At 45.3% G+C, this 18,628-nt stretch overlaps 1 protein-coding gene across 1 annotated transcript in view; it reads right to left on the bottom strand.

The window, feature by feature from the left end:
- The window catches only part of ETS1 (ETS proto-oncogene 1, transcription factor), a 126,879-nt gene that overhangs the window by 92,980 nt on the left and 15,271 nt on the right, over nt 1–18,628 (bottom strand). The window contains exons 2-3 of the mRNA XM_012929256.2: nt 17,764–17,846; nt 3,429–3,573 (exon numbers count right to left, since the gene is read on the bottom strand). Coding sequence (XP_012784710.2) covers nt 3,429–3,573; nt 17,764–17,832 — 214 coding nt within the window. The 5' untranslated portion in view covers nt 17,833–17,846. The remainder of the gene's footprint in view (nt 1–3,428; nt 3,574–17,763; nt 17,847–18,628) is intronic.

Below are 18,628 nucleotides of genomic sequence, written 5' to 3'. Positions count from 1 at the left end.
TATGGGTAGGAGCTGATCACAGTAGTGAGCCACGATAAGATGTCAGTGAGTTCTTAGGGCGCAAGAGACTGACATAAAAATGATGATTGCTATGATGACTGAGAGAAAGGCCTGAAGTGGATCACAACGGAGGGAGGGATCAGAGAGGAGGAGGGTCAGTGGGCTGCACTCCATTGAGACGATAAACAGTCACAGACATTTCAGCCCTGTCTTGTGTAAGGGGCTCCATTGATTCACAGGGTTCCCTGACACAAGGATGAGGAGAAGCCCAGACAGAAAGGGCCCATTCATTCATGCAGAACACCGGCTCTCAGCCCCCATTGGCTCTCCCTTGTGGCTTCAGGCTGACAGGAGGGGGCAGAGGCGGACAGGAGGAGGAGGCAGAAATGAAAGAAAATGATGACTACAGGATTGTCATGAAGAGATGCACAGCTGCACAGGCAATTGCATGCAAATGTGGCTTCCCGTTTTAGTAGTAGAGTTAATGTCCTCAGATTCATCCATTTTTCTCTTTCATGTCGTCTTCCCCTCCCCTGCTTGCTTGTCTTTTTCTGGCCTCTCTCTTTCTTTCTCCCTTCCCATTCATCTTTCACCTTCTCTTTCCGTTATGTTTCTGGTGGTATCTACTCTTGTTTTCCGATTATTCGCACACATATCTTCTTTCTTCCTTTCTTTGAACAGCCACGGTGTCTGCCCAATCCCAGATTCCGCTTGGTTACTGAGTGTTCTCAGCCCTCACCCAGCAGTGCTTTCCCCATTCATGTTTTTCTCTTCCTAGCCTGACTCTTCCATCCTCCCACTCCTCCTCCCTGCTTTCCACCCCTCTCCCTCCTCTTCTCCCTCCTCCTCCTCCTCCTTCTGTGCCTCTGCCCCTTTGTGAATAGGAGCAACATTCAAATGAAGGCTGCCACGAGGGGCCTAATCCGTCCTCAATAGTCCTTCCAGTCGGTATTCCAGTCACTGGCAGATGTGTAATCCTTGGAAAAGAAGTTCATTCATCCTTTCTGAGCACATCCATGAGGGGGAGGCAGGGGTGGGAAGTAGCCATGAGACAGAGAACGGGAAGGAAATTGAAGTTATAAATAGGATAAAAGAAGATTTTTAAAATGTGGAGTATTTTTTCTCTTTCTCTTTATTCAACACATCTCCACGGGAATGTGTCCCAGCTGGAGAAATCATTGGTTAGCCCACATCTTCATCTCCCGTCACTACAACCCCATGCTCCCCTTCCAAACGACACCCTTCACTGAGGAGAGCTGGACCACAGCCCAGAAGTAATCCCTGCAGCTCCTTCATCTGGACAGCTCAGAAGGCAGAGGAGGGACTGGGGAGGCTCCGGGTTCCTGCCAGATCCTTCCATCAGAGGGAGCCTGCCACGGTGGGGATTGCAGCCATCACATACGTGCAGAGATTGCCACCAACTGGGAGGGGTCACACCTCCCTGGAAGCTGTCTACCACTTCTGAGCTGCAGCTGAGGCTGACCCAGCTCACTCAGCATGCTGATTACATTTCCCCGTCATCCTATCCTGCCCCAGAGCCACAGTCTGCTTGGCCTCAGCTTCCATCTTGCAACAATCAAATAGACAGAGAGAACACTGCATCATGCCGCTGTAACCCTTGCATTGGCAAGCAGTTTGATCTTGGGGGATTCTTCGCAGTCTGCTTTCCTAACACTCTTATTGGTGCTGAAAGCAAAGCCCCTTTTAACCCATGACTATCTGGAGAAATACAATAGATTCAAAATCATCTCTACTTGGGAGTTAATGTTCTTACGTATAGAAAAAGAAAGCGGTATCTCTCTATTTTGAAGAGGAGACTTTTTTGACACTAGGAATATGTGTGGAGATGACCTCAGTCATAAGGAAGATACAATTTGAAGCAAGCAGAAGTATCATCCAGAAATGAAAGTTTACATAGTGTGCCAATTTCAGTTGTAGTAGTGTAACATAAGCCTTATTACATTAGTAGGATTCAAGAATTATACAAATACAGGCAGATTCATTTTGACCTTTTGCTTATGTAAATACAATCCATGGTGTTTAAAAATCTAAAGGATCATATTTTTCCATGTCTTCAAACTTTGAGTCCTTAAGTCTCACCCATGAGCAGGTGCAAAATTCTCCTGGTCTCATTGTGAAATGGGTACATAGTTTTGACATCTGTGTTTATGCTGGGAGGAACTGAGATACTGAGCAAAAAGTGGTTGCATAGATGTTTATTATGTCTGCAATCAAAGGATAACTCAGAGGTCAGAGGCTGTTGGGTCAAGAGAATATGGAGTGTAGGAACTGATTCATTTTGTACTGCAAAGGACTCAAGCAGCTGGAAAAGAACCCCCCATGCTTTTCCCAGTATACATGTGCCTTCTTGCTTATGTCTCTCTGTTTATTTCTCATGAAATGAAGCATCAGATAAAAAAGCAAGCAGTTGTTTTTATCTCCCCACTCTTGCAAAATTAGTTTACTATAGAATTGCATGGAATAAAGAGACACAGAACAAAAAAATGTATTTTAGTTTCCAGTGATTTTCTTCCCTAGTCCCCCCTACTGATATCATTCCTCAGAATTACATACTTTCAAATCTAAGAGTGATGACATTTCTTATGCTAAGAGTTTGTTCTGGGAGAAATCATCAATTTTATATATTATATATGATCTCATGGGAACTTGAACTTAACATCTGAATCAGTCATGTCTGAATCCCTAAATTTGCATTTTGCATTTTGTATTTAAAAGAAAAAACATGCTAGCAGGTAAACACAAACCGAGGGGCTTTGTGAGAAAGGGGGCAAGTCATGAAAATAGAACCGGGAAAAATTTGGACTGCTCAGGTCCTTGGGAAAGCAGATCAGCTCACTGGCGAGCCCATTCTGAAGGAGTCTGACTCCTGTTCACCAGAGGGCAGCACAGTAACCAGCAAGCCAGAGGCGGAAGGAAGGGGAATGCTCATTGGAGAGGAGCTTTGGGAAGGGCTAGGCTGGGGAGGAAGGGACAGAAGGAAAAGAAGCCAGAGAGGTATGGCAGACAGGCAGAGAACGACGGAAAGAGACGATGAGGAAAAGAAATTGGGTTGTGTAAGAAGACTAATTTAAACGCCTCTGTTTATCCAGTTCATCTTTATAACTGCAAAGTTAGTAGAGTTTTTGTCAACAGAGTGTCAGGAAATGCATAGTGGACAGCAAAATGATCCCTTTACAAATGAACACCTGAAGCAATCTCTCTAGGGCTCACTCGTAGGAATTAGTAGTCTTCCTGTTGGAGAGTACAGTAACCCAAAATTATCAAGAGTGCTTGGGACTTTCCAACAGAGAACAATAGTATTGGTAGCCACATTAGCATAGCAGCTGTTATTTCAGAAAACATAATCCTCGTCACATTTCCATTGTCCTTCAACTCCACCCTCATTCTCCCTTGGTTTGTGTTCCTACCTGAGCCACAGTGTTCAAGACCAGTCGGGACTTCCTGAGTGGCCATCTCATCCCAGAATGGATAACCAGGTCTTTGCTGGTGATAATTGGCTTGAAAACCACAGGTCATCCGAGGATCTTCGTACGTGTTGAATGGTCCCTGCCTCTGTGAACGGGAAAAAAACAAGGAAATGTATTGGAAGAAAATTCCTACAGTTTATCCCTAATGGAACTATGGTTTCATATCAGCCAATCATATATACAGAATTGTTCAACAAAGTTAGCAGAAAATTGAATGAAGAGATGAGTTTATTTTGGCTCCAAAATTTTTGAAGTTGAAATTTTTGAAATGTTCATAAAAAATGCTTACTATGAAAAAACTTCACAGATTTCAAATTACTTTGTACCAAACTGGACTTGTCAACTTCCATTTTCCCACAAATATTTTGAAGTCTCCTAAGTAGGGATCATCCATAGACAACATGACAAACAGCTGTGGATTCACTTCCCAGTTTCCCTGAAAAGGCTCAGGGAATAAGGGAAAGTTCAAACTCAGGTTCTGTATGTATCTCCCTTCATCAATTGCTTTAAGCACTGAGTACTACTCTCTCCAGCCTTCAGACAACACTCATAGGTCAAAAATGTCGGTCATCTTACGTTTATAAAATCCTGGCTATTTTCTTCTAATGATAACTTACCCTATAAAAATACCATGAAAGGATATTATTACAAGGCTATTCCAATATCATGGGCCTCCTAGGTAAGAAATGCCAAAGGAAAAAACAAAACTGGATCTAAATAATACAATTCACCTTGTTTCAGGTTTTCACATTAGTTATTAAACAGGAATTGGCCGTTTTTTCCCCCAATACTGGCGGATTTGTACCAACTTCTCAGTTTTATGAAATCAATAAAACATAATCTATACCCAGTACTCTCTAAAGGACAACTGTGAAATGTGGAGACCAAGTTTTGCAGTGTTAAAGATTCAAACCTTTGATTCCAGTGTATATAGATTACAATCTTGGTCTGCCATTCACAATAGGGAGTTTGGGCATATTTTCTTTTTTAAATATTTTCATTTTTTTATATTTGGAAGATAGATTTAAAAAAAATATTTTATTCATTTTTTAAATTAGAAAGGTAGATTTAAAGAGAGGAAAGACAGAGAAATAGATCTTGCATGGTTGGTTCACAATACGAAGCTAGGAGCCAGGAGCTTTTTCCCATTCTCCTACATGGGTGCAGGATCAGAAGGACTGCTGTTTTCCCAGGCCACGAACAGGGAGCTGGATGAGAAGTGGAACATCTGGGACATGAACTGGTGCCCATAAGGGGTGCCAAAACCACAAGTGGAAAATTGGGCTGAAATGCCACCATGTCAACCCCACTAGTCTATTTCTTAATCCAAACCTTGGCTTACTCAATTATAATATGAGAATAAGAAGAATATCTCATAATATGAAAGACTATATAGGAAACTTACATACTAGGCAGAATAAAATATAAAATATATTTATAAGACTATGTCTGGTTGGGCCTGGTGCTATGGCCTAGCAGCTAAAGTCCTTGCCTTCTATGCACTGGAATCCCATATGGCACCGGTTCTAATCCCAGCAGCCCTGCTTTCCATCCAGCTCCCTGCTGGTGGCCCGGGAAAGCAGTCGAGGATGGCCAAAGCTTTGGGACCCTGCACCCATGTGGGAGATCCAGAAGAGTCTCTGGGCTCCTGACTTCAGATTGGCTCAGCTCTAGCCATTGTGGCCACTTGGGGAGTGAACCATCGGACGGAAGATCTTCCTCTCTGTATATCTGACTCTGCAATGAAAATAAATAAATATTTTTAAAAAACAATTGTGTCTGGTGTGAAATGGATGTAATAAGTAGTCAATCCTATAAAATAGGTAGTATTCTAATATAGGAGAACTTGAACACTTGGGGAATTGGACAAGTGCGTTAAAACTTCAGACACAAGAGAAAAAGCAATCAATTTATGAAAATATCTTCTGAGAGTAGGAGTCTGATCTACATTGGCCCATGCTAGACTTCCTTCTTTTCTTTTTTGTGCTTTTTTATGGCCAACGTAGAGAAAAGCAAAACATCAGTTCAGAAACCCCAAACTCTGGTGGATTTGATGTGATTAAATCTATTGACAGTAGGGCATTAATAAGTCAGTCTCCCAACGTGATACCTTCACTCCTACAGAATGGCATCTAATGTCCTCTTTCCCCTGCATGTAACCAGAGCTCATTGCTCTTAGGTTTCATTCTGTGGTCAGCATCTATGTTCTTCCCCATGGTCCAATGATCCTACCAGCTATGCTCAGTAAGAAAAGTTGAAAGTAGTATGTATAGGCACAGGGAAAAAATGACATAGGGGTCTAAAAATACAGAAAAAGGTTTTGAGAACTTGTAGAACTTCATTAAATGTGGAACTTGTTTTCAAGAATATTCATAAAATTGACCAAAAGAGGGCTGGATAAAATCACCTTGTAAGGGCACTGGGGGCAGTAAGCAAGCAGTGACCCTCCAGGACATGGGGGAGAGGCCTTGGGTTGCAGTTCATGGGCTAACGCACTCATTCTTCTGCCAACACGTGGCCTCGAACTGAGACTATCAGAGGAACAATGCAAGGTTGCCACCTACATATGATTGGGGCCAAGTTTTTAGGAAAATCGTCAGTGAGAATACACAATTAAGCATTGGTCAGAAAGTGTTTCCTGAATTCTGACTTCAAAGCCCTTTGGTGACACTTTGTATTAATTCTGTTAGCTCCTGGAGCAACTACAGTAAGTACTTCTTTTATATTCCTAACAATAGACAGGTCTTCCATGATACTTTAAAATGGAATCAATTTAAAACACATTTCCCAGATGTATAAATCAAGCTGTGTGTTCTTTATAACAGGCCCTGGGCATCCGCTTTCCTTCCGAGCCTGTCTCAGAATTCAAGGAGAGTTGTAGGCATGGGGTTTCCAGGGATAACATTTTCATTCTAAATGACCCTAAAATGAATGCTAAATAGTGCTCTTCGTCTTGCTTAGCGACAAAATGTGACCGATCTGCTTGAAGCAAAAAATAAGAGGGAGCAGGTGAGGCCAGTAGAGTCCTTGGAAAACCATAATTGGTCATCATGATCATGACCCGGAGAACCGGGGGAGGAGCAAGACAGCAGCAGTGTGTTGGCAAACCTGTTAGGGTGATGGGAATCAGAGAGGAACTGGAAGTCAGATTTCAGAATTGAGGTGCTCCCTGTTAAGGAAATGCCATGAGAAGCAAGATGTAGTGTAGAAAGAGGTATTGGAGAGAAGCTCAGTGAATATCGTGTGCAAAATAGAGGGGGACAGCAGAGTAAACAGCTAGTGGACAGCACATAAATGATGAGTTCCAGACCAAATGATGACTACAGGTGTACTGTGCTGAGCCCACAGCTATTCAATGATAACCACTCGTTTTCACACAGGTGGGCTTTCATCGTGGAGCCTTTTTGCCCTTCCAAAGCAGGCTCTTGGCCAACATGGACAGTTCACTTTGTGTTTTACACATGAAGCTCTCTGGGCAGCTTAAGACACGTTTTCTCTGTTGCTGTCCTCAAAGGAGTCAGAGGGCACCATTTTTAAAAATGCCTACAACTACCATAAGCTGTGAGTGTCTGCTGGCTGACTCTTCTGAGAAGCCCTTTGTGGTTCTGTTATCTAGACACCTGCCAGTTCATTAGACATTTCATGAACTGACTTAATCACTATTTCATAGAGTATGAAAATGACATTTTTACTCAAGGGAGCCACACCACCAGTTCCAATTCATTATGAAACTGCCTCCGTTGAGGAGAAAGAAGCAGGTTATTAGCCGGTCAGAAATCCGGGCAGCATGGCCTGCCACATCATTGTGTGAACGGGGCACATCCCCAAACATGCTCTTCATTGCACCTGTCTCTTCTGCAACTGGAGATGTGATGGTGAGCTACAATCAGCAATGCCAGGCTCTGCCACGGTTGTAAGGGAACCGTGTCATAGGTTCTCACTCCCTGCCTCGTCCCACAGTGCTGGGCGAGAGAAGCTGACAGATCTCGCACACCTGTCAGTGTCAACTGGTACACGAAGCATCCAGTAGTCGCGGCCACTCTTCATCCTCACCACAATCTTGCAAGATGACTATTTCATCTGCATATTACAAAACCAAGGTTTTCAGAGGGCAGGCCCAATTCCTAAGGTGACACAGTTTGTAAAACCATGGAAATGGAATTCTCATCCTTTGGTTTCAGATCACCTGTTCTCTGGAAGGCATGAAGGCACCCAAATACATTAGGTGCTAAAAATGCAAAATAAGTAAAAATGCACTATGCCCTCAGGGGTTCATAGGTCAGTAAACAAAAACCTGTGGGGTGGCTGTGCCAAGACTAAATGCCAATGTGTAGGGACGGGGCACAGCAGCAGGGGAGGGTCCCCGGAGGAAGCAAGACAAAGGGGATGACTTGCAAGGAGAGTAGGATTTGTCTTTGAATACTGGGTAACAGGCCAAGAATGAAAGAAAACAAATCTGAAGGTAAAAAGGGACATGTCCAGCTAATATTTAGGTGGGTGTTATCGAGAGCTGAAGACGTGTTTGGTAGTGACATGGTGAGGTACAGTTGTGATGTGGGCAAGGAGGATGCTTACAGTGAGGTCACAAGGCAGAGAGCCTGTCGTGAACCTGACCTCTGGAAAAACCACTGGATGTTGGGGGATGTGGGGAATCTGACACAGTTGTAGAGCCCAACCAAGCTGTGCTGGGACCTGAAGCAAAAGGAAAATCAATAATACCGGTCCTGACTTTGCTTAAAATTTGACTTTTTCCAATACTGATTTTATGTTAATTCTGATTTCTAAAAAATAATACATTAAGATATGCCTCTTGATTATTAGCAAGGCCAGTCACGCACCTCACCTTCTCACCTTAGTTCTTGTACATCAAGTCATAAAGACAGAATTGAATTAGGGTCATGAAGGTAGAGGTGATTGGGAAACAGCAAACATAAGATGTGTTTCAAAGGGAGATTCAAGGGGTTAGCTTTGTGGCACAACTGGTTAAGCTGCCACCTGAGATGCTAGCATCCCACATGAGCATTGGTTTTTGTCCCAGCTGCTCTACTTCCCATCCAGCTCCATGCTTTAGCTGTACCTGCCTAAACAGCTAAAGATGGCTTCAGGGTCAAGGACTGTCCCTGTCTAGTACATGGGCACCATCCTTCTCTAGTACTTGCAGTTCTCTGTCTTAAGACACCTCTTCCCCAAGGCCCCACTCCCTCCCACTCCTGCTCCATCACTAAGCCATCCCTGTTGCTCATGGCTATCCTACTCTCTACCCCTCCCCGACAATCCCACAAACACAGGAAAGAAGAATTAAGGGAGCACTTTTCACAACATCAGATCACAAACAGACATGGTTGGTGTGTCCTGGTGAGAGTGTGTGTGCAGTTTCTTCTCCCAGATGGTGTCTGCTAAGGCTAGAAGCCTAGCAAAGTCCAGGTGTCTCCTTGGGACCAACTTTGCGTGTATGGGTGACTCAGTGTGTGCATTCCAGGAGGGTAATTCTGACCCTGCTTTGGCTGATTTCAGAATCTAGGGTTGGCTTTCAGGAGAAGGTTCTACACATGGAAGACACAGCAAATCTTTTCAGATGCTGTTACACCTGGCAGTAAAGCCATACTCTCCCCGGTGGATTGCCACCCAGCAGGATACTATGCTGTCATGGCCTGACTGGGTCACGGATGCTCTTACTCTCCCCCAGAAAGACAGAAGACTGGCAGCCAGGAAGCGTCTGCCACCAAGGAGCCCTGTGACCTCTGGTCTGTCACTGAACTTCTCCAGGCTTTTGCTTCCTGAGGAGATTGACTGGGACGATCTCCAAACTCTTTGCCAACTCCAGGTCTCCTTTTTGCTGATCCCTCCACATTCCTTCTCCTGACCTTGTGGCTGACAACCTTGAGTGCATAAACAGCCACACAAGGATGAGGAAGCCAATGGAGCCAAAAGCTGCCGGAGCCCCAGTGTGGATTCCTGACAACTTGCCCTTAAAATGAATGAAAACCCTGTTGTGTTTGTCTTCATTCTTCCCCTAAACTATGCTCAAACGCTGCTCTGCCAACACATTCCCATGTCTTAGTAGAGGAAAGTGAAGCTCAGAAAGTCCCTTTGAACTGGACTCTTGGAGTGGCTCTCACTTGGTGGATGTTTCATGATAGCTTGGGAAAGACACTGGTCAGGGCTCAGCTTAAGCACTTTCACCTTTGACTGTGTGCTCAACTGCTCCAGTGGGCTTCTATTTGGTTCCACGTTTTCCTGCCCTCTGAAGATGCATTGGAAAGGAGCTGCCCTTTCCATAGACTGTCCCACACTCTCCAATGAGCTGTTTTGGCAGCACCCAGGAGCCCTACTGAGAAAGTATTTGACCCCAGAGGACATAGCGGGCAAGCAACTTCTTGAATGCATCAGTCCTAAAGGTCACATTGGTCCTGCTTTTTTGAGAGACAGAAGGCAAGGAGACAAAGCCAAAAGACTCCCAGTCCTGCTGGCTGTGCCTATCAGAGAGGAGGGAGACGATGGCGTGGCCACCAGGAGAAGCAGGAACAGACAAAAGAGGAAACTCTCAAAGGGCGATTTAATTTTAGACACAAGGCCAGGAAATTCTTTGTGAAACAATAAGAGTGATGGGCCTGGTCCTTGGCGAAAGGGCAGGGCTGACATGGCAGGTCTCTGAGAGAGAAAAAGTTCGGAAGCACAGAGCGAGCTGGAGAGAAGAGAGAATAAATGCACTCTCGGAGCGAAGCTGGGCTCCGCTTCTGCATGGACCACCTGGGCAGCTCACCAAGGCCATGTGAGCACTGCAGCAACTCAGAGCAGCCTGAGAACGGGTGACGGCCATTGGCAGCAGCCCACACTCAGAGGAGCACAGCAAAGGGTCATAGACAGCTGCAGCCTCGGACCACTCGCCTAGGTGCCTGGAGCTGGCATTCCCTTCTGAGTGGGTCACAGGGGATACTCTGGGTATTATGTGCCAACTTCTAGTTCCACAGATCCTCCTGCCTCAGTTCAGCAGGAAGTCTCTGGACCCTGCATGGCACCATGCTATAACAGCTCCCAGGCATCTCGTGACCTGGAGTTGGAGCCTGAGATCAGTTCAAATTCTTGGGGTGTGACAGAAGTGGGAAGACCTGCATTGGCCAAAAAATTATCCAGCAATTGCATTTTTTTTCAGCAGCCTACAAAATGGAATTCTTGTGTTTTCCTAAATCAAAGACTGCTGATTTTCCATCAACAAGGTATATAGATGCATGAATGAAAGGGTCTTACAAGTTTTTCTGTACCACCAAATACCTGGATAGGATGAGCAACAATAAGGACAATAAGGACTTGCTATGCTCCGATCAAATCCTTCAGTGCATTTGCTCAGTCTTAATCACTACAATAGTACTACAAGCAGAAGACCTCATGGGGTGAGATGGTTGTGAAACTAGGGCCATTATAAACGGGCCTGAAGAAGTGATCCCTTCCTCCCCTTCCCAGGTGAGGACGCGGTTTCATTCCCTCCAGCGCATAAGGCAACAAGACGCCATCTTGAAGGCAAAGACAGAGCTCTTGCCACACACCAAACCTTCCAATCTTTGACCCCCAGCTTCCAGCCCCCGGAACTGAAGAATAAATCTCTATTTATTATATGCTATGCAATTCCAGATATTTTGTTGCAGTCAAAAAATAGACTACAACAGAAGTGTTGTAAGCCAGGGGCCGAGAAATTAGGTCCACACTCATCACCCCATCAGCTCCATAAACTGAGGCCATTTACCACTGGGGACAAGGGTTTCTGGATGAGATGATCTTTTTAGAAAACAAAACAGATTTATCTTTTTTAAAGGTTCATTTCAGGGAAAAAGAGAGATTTTTCATCTGTTGCATCACTCTCTAAATGGCCACAACAGCCAGAGCTAGGTCATAGGCGGCCGATAGGAACTCCATCTGGGACTCCCACAAGGGTGCCAAGTGATGAAGTCCTTGGGCCATCTCCAGCTGTCTTCCCGGGTGCATTAGCAGGGAGCTAGACTGAAAACAGAGAAGCCTGGACTTGAGCTGCTACACAGATAGGGAGGCATGTGCTGGCTTAATCTGCACAAACCCCCGATGAGAGGACCTTCACATTGTCTCACTCTGGAATGCTCTCTTTTGTACTGATGGAATCAAGGAGTTTAGAAAAGCCCCACTTTCCAAAGCATATATGGAAAATATGCATTATTGTTCATTTTTCCTCAATCTGTCCAACACTAAGAAGTTACAAGTATAAATAATTTTTATAAATATTGTATGTCAGCTATCATTGTAGAGGTAAAGCCATCCCACACAACAATCTGTGTTTTCCCATGTTTTTAATCCCAAGCACTTTCCCCACCCTGCTAAAGGATTCCCAGAGAGAAGGAAATGCATCTACATTGCACATCACACTAGCAAGTCCAGCCCCTTCCCAGACAGTGCAGGGCAGCCCCGGGACTCCTCCAGGAGCACACGTGTAGGCCTGAGGCCCTGGAGGAAGAGGTGAGGCTGTGCCAACAGCCCTAGTCTGGGTAAGGAAGGAATTGCTTCCCAAGGAGGCCCAATTAAACAGCAATTACTCAAGATAAGAGACCCAGGTCTGTTTATACAATGGGGCTGTAAACTACCAGCTCCTGACAAGAGCACTTTGATCTGGTGGCAAGGGAGTGGTTTCACTTGCTGGGTAGCCATGAGGCAAGAAAGCTTCCATCCTTCCCCCAGCAGCCTCATTGTCTTCTGCCATTGAGAAAGGTATGGATGAGTGGAAATCAACTCTACTCTTCCCCAGCCAGGTTTCCATCTGACACAAGAAGAAGCCCAGAATGTCAGAAGGGATGGTGAATTCATGCAACAAGGTCTTTGCTGAGTTCATCTTCACAAAGGCACATGGAGCCTTCACAGTAATGTAGCACAGTCAACTTCACTCACCTCTTTTCTGAGTCTAACATCCAAGTGCTTTCTACTCCCTACGATCAGTTGAGAGACGCATTCAACCATTGTCTGGCTCCAACTAACGCTGATGTTGAAGAGATGACAATTAGTCCATTTTTTCAGTAATGTAAGTATAGTCAAAAACAAAACAAAACTTACGCCCCAGGGCAAATTACTGTATTTGGTTTATTTAGCTTGAAGATTCGGAGGTTGAAAGTTCAAAATCAGATAACCCCCAGGACTCAGTCTCGGGTTTTGCCCAGGGCACAAAGTATCAAAATGGCAGGAGAACCAGGGTGAGGAAGAGATTACATGGCCAGACAGGAAGCCAGAGATCACATGACCAAACAGGAAGCTGTAGAGCGATACAGGGGAAGTTACCTCAATGCCTTCCAAAAGGAGCTTCTCCGATGACCTAATGACCTCTCACTGCACTGTGTCCCCAATCCTTTAAAGTTCATTCCATCTGCCATCACTGTCACAGTGGGAGCTAAGCCTCCAGCACATACACCCTTTGGGATGAACTCTAAACGTACTCTTCCACCTACCCAGTATCTGAAGGTGGAAACTGTGTTAAGTGTACCAGCGAATTCATCAGCCACACAGGGAGAAAGAAAATATACAGAAAAAGTATTTGCCTAAACCTTGGCATGATCGGCCAAGTCCATAGGCAGTGTAGCCTCACAGCCAGGCACTCCCCTTTGCTGACACGGAATGAAGACTGAGCCCACCCAGGAGGCACCCAAGTCCCACTAGCACTGCTCGGGAAGAACAGATGACGATGCTGAAGGCCAGCTAAGGGCTGATGAACTCTAGGACATTTCAATTGCCCTGTGACCATTAGTGATCACATTTCTGAAGGAGCCCTGGTTTCATGTCATTTTTTTTTCTGTAGAACAAGAATAATTTTCTAATAAGCCCCATCCCGTGTATATGATTTTGAAGCCTTTCATATAAATTAATTTACAAAAAAGAGACTTTTGTTGGGGGGAAAGGTGTCACCATCAGCGTTCTACTCTGTTCCACGGAACTCCAGTTCAAACAGAAGTTTGGATACCTGCAGCCCATGTAGTGGTGCCTAGGTCTGGGTTTCTACTCTGCTTCTAGCCCAGGCAGCAGGTGACAGCTCACTGCCTGGGGTCTGTGGATGGAATCTGGGCCTCCTGGCTCTTCTAAGCATTTGGGGAATGAGCCCACAGAAACCTGACGTCTTGCTCTTTCTATGTTGCTCTGCCTTTCAAATAAAAACAAGCCAATAAACAAAATTTCTTGGGAAAAAACAAACCACTTCTGGTGGGCAGTTCTTGCATCTCTGTTCCAATTCAGAAAACAGAGACCCTAGCAGAAAGATATTTGCTCAAGAGAATGAAAAAGGAGCGAGTTTTGAAGGCTGCTACTCCACTTCAGTTCTGCCAGGGATGGGCCCTATTCCCAGAGTCTATCCTTGGAAATTCTGGCATTTGGGGACATTTACTTAACAACATGGGCATCGTGCCTTCCTTGTAGTCAGCATACTGGTTACCGCACTCCTGCCCCAGGACACAAGACAATCGCCACAGGACACAAGACAATCGCCCAAGTCTGCGGCTCTGAGAGTGAATGGGCACAATGCCTCCTTTCTTGGAACTCCGCTGCTCCCGGGGGATGTTATTCCTTGAAGATGTCCTCCTCTTACCCTCCTTGCCACTGAGATCATTGAGGTATAGGACAGGGTTAGTCAAAATGCCCCGCAGCGCAGGCCTCTCATTCCTGTCTTGCCAGCTGGCCAGCATGGCGGTGGTGTGAAAAGGACATATGAGCCAGCACTGCAGGGCTTCCAGGGCTCAGGATGGCTGGGGGGCAGGGGGTTGTAGCACAACAGGAAAGAGCGCTTCCTGCCCTGCATGAAAGGGTCCCTGACACACAGCCCAAATAAGTACCTGGAAATGTCACCCCTCTCACACAATGGCCAGACAACTTCCAAGAGTGTTGTTTCTCTACCTCCCCGGCTGTGACGTCACTTCATTCATTACAGTCTCCGGCCTGGCTGACCTTACAGATGGGAAATGCAGGCTTCTGTTTCTGACAAATTGACCCTGAGCAGAGGACGGGAGTTCCGTGGAACAGGGTAGATCCCTGATGGTGGGCGTCGATTTAACAGTGGTGGCTGTGATGATTTTAAGTATATGTCTGGCACAGCAAATGACCGAATAACGCTAATGTGACCTTTAATTTGCAAATAGGCAATCTGAGACCCAGCAATCTTTTAGGGTTAGAAACTACTTGCATTATAATTTAGAACATTGTTTCTTGGTTAAATAAATCTGCAAGCTAAATACAGCCTTTCCAAATAGGAACATATTCTCACTTATTTCCTTGTTTAGATTTCCTTTTATTAAAGTTTTTTATTTATTCAAGAGGTAAAGAAACCACAAAAGAGACAGAATTCCTCTCTACTGCTTTGACTGCTCCAAAGCCTGTTGAAGCCAGGAGCTAAGAATTCGATGCAGCGGCTGGTGTGGTGGCTCAAATGGCTAATGCCTACCTGCAAGCACTGACATCTCACAGGGGCACCAGTTTGGGCCCTGCAGCTCCTCTTCCCATCCAGCTCCCTGCTTCATGGCCTGGGAAAGCAGTAGAAGATGGTCCAAAGCCTTGGGACCCTATACCAACATGGGAGACCTGGAAGAGATTCCTGGCTCCTGGCTTAGGATCAGCTCAGCTACAACAATTGCAGCCATTTGAGGAGCGAACCAGAGGATAGAAGACTTATCTCTGTTTCTCCTTCTGTCTGTAAATCTGCCTTTCCAATAGAAAATAAACAAATATTTTAAAAAAAGAACTCAACTCAGGTCTCTTATGTGGATGTCAGAAATTCTATTGGAGCCGTTACCACTGCTTCCCAAGGTTTGCACTGGTAGTAGGAAATTGGAGTCTGGAATCAAGGCTGGGACTTGAACGCAGGCATTTCAATTTGGGACACAGGTATCACATCTTACCCACTAGGCCAGCACTCCCCTTGAATCGGTAGTTTTCAAATAGCCAAGGCCGGCATAGGTAAGCCTGCACACACAATACCCTCCTGCCTTCATGCTCCTCTGGACCACAGCCACTTGGCCTCAGCACGGCTGGAGCGCCCGTGGTTGAAGGATTGTTTAGGGCCGGGGGGATCTTGCGTACCACGGGAAGTTGAGTTACATTCTGAGACCCTCTTTCCTGAGGCTGATGTTGTAGTACTTTCCAGATTTTGTCAACGTGTCTCCAGACATGATCAATAGCCCCACGGGGAGTAGAATCAACCCCTTGTGGAAGCACTTCACTAACACCTATGGTGTTTTCCCCCAGTTCTTATTTACTTTTTTCTTACAAAATTTACTATGATTCTATCAGGCCCCATTTTTTTTCGTGTTTTGTGAAATTGTGTATTTGTCCATTCTAGGGGCTTGTCTTGTGCAGAGTCTGTTCACACAAGTCCTCTACCCCTCTGCCAACTAAGGGTGTGATGTTATGATTACCTCTAAATTAGTGATATGTGATTTAGAAGAAACAATCCGTTCTCATTTCAAATCCCTTTTGGATGAACCAGCTGTAAGTACATCTCCACTCCTGGAATTCTGTTTCATGGGACATGGATCTCACCAAAGAACCTACAAAAGGCGGGAGCGAAAGTGGAATTGGAACGATGGGGAGCCTATGATTTTCACTTCCCAAAACCCATCTCTGGTGTGGTGTTCCTCTTCCTAGTGGCTCGGCCTAATGAAATCAGAAACATGCGAGCAGCAAAGGGACTGGGGATATTGAACTGAGGTGAGCTCTAGGGCAGGAGGCTGCACTGGCACTGGGAAGGCACCGGGTGAGCCATTGGAACTGAGTTCCATTCTCGGCGGGATCTAGCAGTGGGACTGAGAGTGTGGAATTGTGTCCAAGGAGCACTAACACCCATGTGCTAACGCTTCATTTTGTGGACAATCTATAGATTCTTTTTGCAATCCCACCTACCGTTAAAATGTATCTGTTGGAAGTGATTTATTATACTTGGGCTTACTCCAGTATGGCTATTTACTTGTTTATTCTGTTGGAGGGAAAGCCTAGGTGAATCTAAAAGATGTTGCTTACTCTGATTCTGAAGGGTTGCTGCACTAGTTCTCACGACATCAAGGCCTCAAGAAGTCAGGAGGGAAAGTGCTGGGACAGTGGCTCAGCAACTCTCTCGGGCAAGCTTCTGCTGCTTCTCTCCAGACAACTTTCCAGGCTGTAGTCACTGCATCTCAAACACGGAGAAGATTTTGTAAAATATGGCTACTGAAGGTGAGGCGAGAGGGCTTCCTTCTTTGAAAATCAAGAAAAACCACTCAAAATGCATTGAAAAAAATCCAGCTGTGGGAAATCTTCAGGCGAGAATAAACAGACTAATACGGCTTCGTGATTTTTACTCTACAATTTCCAGAGACTCTTTCTAGAATAAAAGACTATCCTTGGGACTTGTACGCTTACATAATTATGTTATCTTAGTGCTGAAAAGAAAATAAGTACTAGCGTACATTCCTTCCTCAGATAAGGTGCTAATTATTTTAAAACGAAACTGGTGAACACAAACTGACATTTATGCGTTCTTCTCTGAGTGAGTGACACACTTTGCCCTGAAATCACATGATCATTTACTTGAAAAAAAAATTTCTATAATAGCATGTTTAAGAGAACTGTAGTGCAATTCATGCTGACCTTAGAACACAAGCTCTGTGTGAGAAACGGGAGGAACTCATCTTTGGCAAGACGTCTGTGACCTTCAATTGCAAGTCCCTGGGTGATTCCTACTAAGTAAACTCAAGTGACTGCTTGTCTGGACCTGTTGTGTGTATCCACGTATTTCTTTTAAACATACATCTCATGCACATTATAATGTAAACTTTTACCGATTTTTAGTTTTTCAGAAGAGTTCATGGCGCTTCTACAAAAAATAAAAGTCATTTTGCAAAGAAGAAAATGAGATGACACAAGCCACTGAAGAGATGTGTCAACCCTCTTAACGCACAGAATAAGTACATGATAACATGAACGGGTCTAAGCAACATCCATCCATGGAAAACTTGCCAAGTGATGCGAGCTAGGAAAAGCAGCTGACTTGAACTGTTCATCAGGTCTCCGTCTTGGAAACTCAGACACCCTCAGTAAATCCACCAGAGGTGAAAAGTTTACCTTGTGTGCTGATGAAAAGACAAGTAATCTCACAAATGAGCTCCCCCAAAATATTCAAAGCTGATTTCAGCCTTGGAGTTCAGGTCCCTGGCTCCTCTATGCATGAGAGGTCAAACTGAGGACAGAAAGGGGTGGGGCAAGGGGCAGGCTGGGTGGTCAATGGGAGTACAGGGAAAAGATCACTACTTACCACCGTCGTGGGACGGGCTACCGCATAAGGCACAGGGCTGCTCACCGTGGAGTCCACAAAGTAGCTCATCCTGCTCTCAGCACCTGTGTGGGAGAAAGCATTGGCTGAGCCACGGGCGCACAGGCATGTGAGGACCAGAATGCAGGCGAGCAAGTGAGTGGGAACCAGGAGTCTCCTTCAGAACCATTCAGTTCCCTTCTTTGGGTGGCAGGGGGATCACAAGACTGAAGTGACCACGCTCCTACCCAGAGGGAGCAACTCCAGACACAGCCAGGGTCCTGACTGCAAGCTAGACTGCAGGATGGACAGTGTCCACGTGTTGCTAATGAACAGCAGTGAGGGAATCTTCAAAGATCTTTGATCAAATCCCTGTCTATGTACCACCTCCCTCTCCCAACCAGCCTGGCACAGAGCAGGCACTCGGCACGCAGTACAGTGCAAATTGAATAGACGAAGGCTAAGGGAAATGAAGGTGGGCAGAAGCAAATCATCCAGTCCCCAGGGCATGGCGAGAGGCTGAGTCCCTGGGAGTGACGCCCAGTGCGCATTCTGAGGAGGGGAAGGGCTATTACATAACTCTTGTTGAGAGCTATTGTCTACCCTAAGAGTCTGAAGGACTTGAATGATTGAGGAATGTTCTGGCTGGAGGGATATTCCAGCTAGCTGCTGGTCACAGGAAAATCATTTATACTGCTTCCAAACATCACTGTTGACCAAAATGCTTTCTAAAATGTGCTATTTCACACATTTGCATAAATCGAATGCTACGCACTTTCTGTAAAATTGCTGTCTTGAATGCTTGAGAAGATTCAGTTCCTAAACATATCCTCCAGAGGCCAGCCTCCTAATATTGGAAAAGGATATT

Source organism: Ochotona princeps, chromosome 4 (genome assembly GCF_030435755.1).
Source record: "Ochotona princeps isolate mOchPri1 chromosome 4, mOchPri1.hap1, whole genome shotgun sequence".
Lineage (NCBI taxonomy): Eukaryota > Metazoa > Chordata > Mammalia > Lagomorpha > Ochotonidae > Ochotona > Ochotona princeps.
This window is presented reverse-complemented; position numbering and strand designations above follow the sequence as displayed.